General features: G+C 30.8%; 1 protein-coding gene across 1 annotated transcript in view; it reads right to left on the bottom strand.

The window, feature by feature from the left end:
- Nucleotides 1-6,128, bottom strand: part of LOC135206319 (aspartate and glycine-rich protein-like) — a 6,144-nt gene extending 16 nt beyond the window's left edge. The window contains exons 1-2 of the mRNA XM_064237741.1: nucleotides 6,078-6,128; nucleotides 1-455 (exon numbers count right to left, since the gene is read on the bottom strand). The exon at nucleotides 1-455 is cut by the window's left edge and continues 16 nt beyond it. Coding sequence (XP_064093811.1) covers nucleotides 1-455; nucleotides 6,078-6,128 — 506 coding nt within the window. The remainder of the gene's footprint in view (nucleotides 456-6,077) is intronic.
- Between the last annotated feature and the right edge of the window lie 1,372 nt (nucleotides 6,129-7,500).

Raw genomic sequence — 7,500 nt, 5'->3', positions numbered from 1 at the left:
TCATCATCATCATAATTATTAGATAAATCATTATCATCATCATAATAATAAAAAATAATTATCATCATCATCATCATCATCATAATCATCATCATTGAAAAGAAACCATAGTCATCATCATTGCCATAAGATAAGTCATTATCATCATCATCATCAACATCATGGTAAAAAATACCGTCATCATCATAATTATCATCATAGTAGAAGAAATCATCATCAACAACATCATGGTAAAAGAAACCATCATTATCATCATTATCAACATCATGGTAAAAGAAACCATCATCATGTGAATCATTATCATGGTGAAAGAAACTATCATCATCATAATGATCATCATGGTAAAAGAAACCATCTCCATCATTATCATCAACTTCATGGGAAAAGAAACCATCATCATGATAATCATCATCATGGTAAAAGAAACCATCATCATCATTATCATCAACACAATGCTAAAAGAAACCATCATCATAATCATCATCATGTTAAAGAAATCATCATCTTCAACATCACAATAAAAGAAATCACCATCATAATGGTAAATAAACATCATCAATAACATTATGGTAAAACAAACCATCGACATCATCATCATAGTAAAAGAAAACATTATCATCATCAGCAGCATTATGGCAAAATAAATCTTATCATCATCAGCAGCATTATGGTAAAATAAATCATCATCATAAACATATCATCATAAACTAATCATAATCACACCATCTTTCTTACTTTATTATTTGATCATCATTATGGGAAGGAAGTGTGAAACAATGTCCAGTGAAGGACTAATCATCATCATCATCATCATCATCATTAACTTGAATGAAAACAAAGATGATTACAACAAATACAGAAACAAGAGATAATAAATAAGAGAACATTATTAATTTTTTGCTAAAACTATTTACCTGAGTTTTATGTCAAGGTTGGTAGAGTAAATAGATAGGTAGATACAAACGTATTTTTATATGTACATAATAATAGAATAAATGCACCATACAGATACCCAGAAACACACATACATCCAAATGTAAAATGTATACATATATATATATATATATATATATATATATATATATATAATATATATATAAGTATATATATATATAATATATATATAATATATATATATACATATATGACTGGTAAAAAAAATGTTCTGTTACAACAGAATTTCATCTACTAAAAGGAGCCCATTACAACAACAAAATATAGAAAGAAAGAAAGTACTATATTTCTGAGACAGCTGTCTCTCATCAGGTGGGTAAGGAATAAAAGAAGAGTTACAGGAAAGGCGATATTTATACCAGGAGATCCATCCCCCCCCACAAACACACATACACACACACACACACACACACACACACATATATATAATATATATATATATATATATATATATATATATATATATATATATACATATATATATATATATATATATATATATATATATATATATATATATATATATATATATATATATATATATATATATACATATATACATGTATATTTAATGTATATATATATATAATATATATATATATGATATATATAGTATATATATATATATATATATATATACAAAACACACACTGACATGAATTGATTAACTTTTATTTATTAATTCATCTATTTATTTGCATGTGTGTGTGTGTGTGTGTGTGTGCACGCGCCTGTTTAAGCGCTGTGCATGGGGATGAGTTCAAAGCATCCAGCTTCCCATACAATACCGACAGCGGGGTTTAAATTTTTTCTATGGAATCGATTCACAAACGAAATAAATTCATTTATAAGCTTTAGCCTGTATGGTAATCTCAAATGGCCTTTTTTTTTTCCATTTTTTTCATATCCAATCAGGTGCCTATTATCGCCCCTTTGACGAACCATTGAAATGACACTCGGAACCCCATATACTCAATAAAGGTTAATCTTATAATCATGATATATATCCACGTATTAATCACGTTCGTATTCAAGTATACATTCCAATTCCAATCGGATGAACGTTCCTACGCGCGTAGTGAGTGTATAACCCTGTGATCGATATCGCACATATACGTACACGTATGCGTATATATACATGTGTATGTATGCATGTATTTATGTATGTATGTATGTATGTGTGTGTGTGTGCGATTTACACAAGGCCCCATCTATCTTTGCATCTATTTGTCTAAATACAAAACTCTCACATACACAATCAGAAACACTCTATAAATGATGAGAAAACCTATTGCCTTTATGTCGTTGCAAATTGTTGTTCATTTGTGTTCTTTATCTGTTTGTCTCTGTCATACAAATAAATCTTCATTTTGAAATATAGCAAAAACAAACAAACAAACAGTATAAACGTATTTGAGAAAATAAGTTAAAGATGTGTAAGAAACGAACCAGATCTCGGGATTCTTCAATATTATCAACAAAAGTCACAAACCAAAACTAGATTAAAAATCTGCATTAAAGCTTACTATTATCAGCACTCATGTTTAGAACAGGAAAATTCACTCTAACTCGAATTCTTTTCAGGCGACATCCGAAATTTATTTATGTCTTCAAAGAAAATTTCAAATCATACTGGAATTCTTTTCAGTCATTGTTCGAAATTCTTTTCATGCTTTAATACAGAAAATTTAAGTCACGCTCGAATTCTCTTCAAATAGAATTCGAGGCTCTTTCCATGCTTTGGAAAGAAGATTTAAATCACACTCGAATTCTCTTCAAGTAGAATTCGAACATCTTCGCATGTTATGTTTTAAAAAAGAACATTTAAATCGCACTCGAATTCTCTTTAAATAAATTCGAAGCGCTTTAAATGTTTTAAACAAATTAAATTTAAAGCACACTCGAATTCTCTTTAAGTAAAATTCGAAGCCCTTTCCATGTTTTGAAAAATGAAATTTAAATCACACTGGAATTCTCTTCAAATAGAATTCGAACATCTTTTCATATCATGTTTAAAAAAATTAAAATTTGAATCACACTCGAATTCTCTTCAAGTAGAATTCGAACATCTTTGAATGTTATGTTATAAAAAAGAAAATTTAAAGCACACTCGAATTCTCTTTAAGTAAAATTCGAAGCCCTTTCATTATTTGGAAAAAGAAAATTCAAATCACACTCGAATACTCTTCAAATAAAACTCGAGGATCTTCTCATGCTGTGGAAAGAAAATTTAAATCACACTCGAACTCTCTTTAGGCAGAGCTCGAAGCTCTTTTCCTCCCAGCGATGTTCACATCTTCCGGGGGAAAGGTCGATAAATCGATAAATGACTCGAGCGCTGAGCCGTACCTTTGCTCCCAGCGTTACAGCTACTGATTGCCAGGAATAAACAAATTAAGGTCTATTCCGTAAATAGATTATATCAAAATTAAAAAGAGTGTATTATTGAGTTACTGGGGATATGCTCAACAATTGGAAATATTAGACTTAATGCATAGTGAGTAACTGAGTGTACTGAAATCACTGATAATATTAAGACTATAAAGTATATTCACATATCGGGTGATGTTAAAAATAACGTACACTCAGATATTTGTATAATGGAAACTAAAATACTTTAAGTCATTAGCATAACAAAGTAAAGGACAATTCAGTAATGAATGTTATTAACATTGAAGCATATTCGGCTACAGAGCATTTTGAAAATAAAAGTATTGTCAGTAATTAAGGATGCGAGAATATCCAAGCCGAAGTGCAGGCATTATATGAAGACATAAAGGAAATTAATCATATTGAGCGCTTGCGGATATCGACTTTAAAGCATGCTAAATATAGTAACTAGTTATGGCATCAGATTTATTTGCAGTATATTCAGTATCCCAGGATAAAAAAAATTACAGAAAGTAAGTGGTCACCTGAAAATGTCAATATAATCAATTAATTAAAATTTCATATTAATAGTGTATAGGCCAACTAGTATATCATATCAAATTATATTCTGACTGCACTAGAAATAAACAAATCAAGTTTGTAGCAAATATAAATCGAAGAATATATATATGTATATATATGTCTATACATATATAATATAAATGTAAATATATATACATCTGCATATTACATATATATATATATATATATATATATATATATATATATATATATAATATATATATATATAATATATATATATGTATATATATATATATATATATGTATTATATATATCATACATATATATATATATATATATAGATATATATATATATATATATATCATTATTTCAATGGAAAACTTAAGTATAGTGAATGGGGTGATCCTAAAAAAATTAAGAAAATATTTAGAATACAAAAAATATATAGATATCGTTAGATTTTGTATGTGAAAATATACAACTCATGTATTAAAGAAAAAATCATGAAAGTACAATAACATTTTCAAGAATATTTCATAACCGAGTGATTTAATTGCATGGCTTAGCAACAGCACCTGAATAGCCCTAGGTACAATACTAGCCATAATGTCACTACAGAATCACCATCAACGATGATGCAATTCATCACTCTCCTATTCATCCTTATCATTACAAAACTAAGCACTGCCAATTCTATACAATAACCAAATCTGTTTTACAGTAACCGTCGGTTCTTATCAATGTTACTAAACCATTTGCAATGCTATCATGACTACATTGGACACAATAGCTTTAAAGCCTAAAATAATTCACCAAAGCATTTGCATTACCAAAATAACACAACCTTACTATCAACGATTTTGTTCAGTAACAAATACGGAATTACAGAACTGCTAACTGAATAAAATTCGTTAATCATCATCATCATCCTCATCATCACCTTCACTAAATTATCATATTATTATCCAGAAGAATCAATAACGCCTAATTATCGCCCCAATTTCACAGAACAGGTGAATTATTACAGCTTGAATGAGATTCGCATCGATCGATTTCATCAAAGCAAACGGGAAGGCAACTCGCCGGTGTCACGGATGCTTCCGTTATTGCTAACAGGGACTATTTTTAACATGACTCATAAAGTTATCGGAGTTTTAGAATCGAAAACCCTTATTCGCCACTATACGGTGACGCTATTTTCGCCTCGCATATATATATATATATATATATATATATATATATATATATATATATATATATATATATATATATATATATATATATATATATATGTATGTATGTATGTATGTATGTATGTATGTATGTATGTATATATATATAATATATATATATATATAGTGTGTGTGTGTGTTAGTATATATATATATATATATATATATATATATATATATATAATATATGTGTGTGTATATATATATATGTGTAACATGTATATATACCTATAATATATATATATATATATATACTATATATATATATATATAGCTATATATATATATATATTGATATATATATATATATATATATATATATATATCTATATATCTATATATACACACACACACACACACACACACACACATATATATATATATTATATACCATATATATATCTATATATATCTGATATATATATATTATATATATATATATTATATATATATATCTATATATACACCTAGAAAGAGACACAAGATTTATCCTATAGTGATCTACAGAAGTGCATCCACTAATAATACTTGCATACAAAAGAAAAGGAGAGAGAGAGAGAGAGAAGAGAGAGAGAGAGAGAGAGAGAGAATTACATTCCTTCATAACACACAAATGAAATCACCTACATTGCCGCTGCTGGCTGCAACCTTCCGCTTTCAACCCGGCAACCCCTCTACGATTCCCTCCCTCCCATCTCATTACCTCAAGCTGGCGCCCATCAGGCTCACTGCAACCCACTCCGACCGCCCCCCCCCCCTCCCCCCCCCCCCCCCCGCCCGACCTCCACCCGCCTCAAATCATTCCCCCTTGCATGAAAAACCACTACATAAACTAACGCTACAGTACGATGCATAAAGAGAAAAAACAAATGCACTAGTACTTGATTCGTGTAAATATTGAAGATTCAAACACCGACCACCAAACAAAATAAACAAAGATACAAAAATAAATATAATGGTTATCAATACACATCACCTCTCCATCGTCATCACCATCATTATCATCAATACTATAAATTATCATCATCTCTAGCTTAGGGATAACACCCTCCTCCCCCTCCCCCCCCACCATCAGACCAACCCCTTCTTACTTACCCCACCGCCCCGGATGCTCTGACTAGCGGCCCTTTGAGTCCGTTCAAAGGGAATTGATTAGTCAGGTCAAATATTTGAAAATTTCCCCGATTGTCTGTCATTAATATTTAGCGGTATTGTGGCCCTTTCCATTTGTAGTAGACTTAATAGTAGGTTTGCGGTAGATACAGGCCTTGTGATTCAACGCACACGCAAAATAAAGAATGTTTAAACTAATTTCAACCTCCGATATTTTATAATTTCATAAAGACAGGGGTTGGAGCATGGGCTTCCCTGCTGAAAAAATGCTTTATGAATGAGGGCAAATGCAGTTGGAAAATACTACAGTGCAGTGGTTTGTTTCTTGCTCGCTTTCACCCCTGAAGTATCCATCAACTGATGCTGTATTCATTCGAGCAGTTTCCAACTACGAAGCAGTGCCTGACTTTACATTACTTTAGTGTATGAAACTCCGCACAAAAATGTAATGCTGCAATATTTATCCTTGTGTTTCATTCCATTAGACTGGTTTATTTTTAAGGTAGTGAAATTAAGGATATAATTACTGAACAAAAAACCACCCACGCTTATTTAAACTACTCAGGCTTGAGTTTGAAACCATTGAGACTTGAGTCTGAAAATATTCAAACTTTAGGCTTAAAACATTCAAACTTTAGGCTGAAACAATTCATGCATTAGAAGCGTTATGCATGAAAAGTTTATATGAGGGTGAAAATATTCTAACTGAAGTCAGAAATCATTTAAATTTGAGACTGAAAATATTTAAGCATCAGAAAGTCCGATGAACCAACCTTTCAATATGTCACAATGGACATGAACGACTGTGAACAAATTCAGAACTTGAGTCTGAAATCATTCATATGTCAGAAGCATTGTGTACATACCTCATACTATGCCACGGTGAACTTATTTACGTCTGAAATCATTCAAACTTGAGCCATAGAGCAGATTTAGGTTGAGACCATTCAATTGCCAGACGCCAATCATTCAGAATGGTATGCCACATCGGACTTCTATGAATTTGAAAACATTTCAACGAGATACTAAGGTGTTTTGGTTTAGTTTAATAAGGTAAATTTCAAATCCTTTCGAAAATACTTTGCTTGATGGGGGGTCCTTTTGCTTACCACCAAGATGAGTTTGATTCCAAAATCTCCTTGATCACCATCATTAGTGCTATTCTCAGTCACTTGATTACCACACTCAGTTCGATTCCAAGTCCTTTGCACTGGACATGATTCTACATATCTTTTGAATTCCCTCTGAGCTTGATTGGCAATCCTTTAAGCCTAGGTGGGATTAAT

The sequence above is a fragment of the Macrobrachium nipponense genome, chromosome 29 (genome assembly GCF_015104395.2).
Source record: "Macrobrachium nipponense isolate FS-2020 chromosome 29, ASM1510439v2, whole genome shotgun sequence".
Lineage (NCBI taxonomy): Eukaryota > Metazoa > Arthropoda > Malacostraca > Decapoda > Palaemonidae > Macrobrachium > Macrobrachium nipponense.
This window is presented reverse-complemented; position numbering and strand designations above follow the sequence as displayed.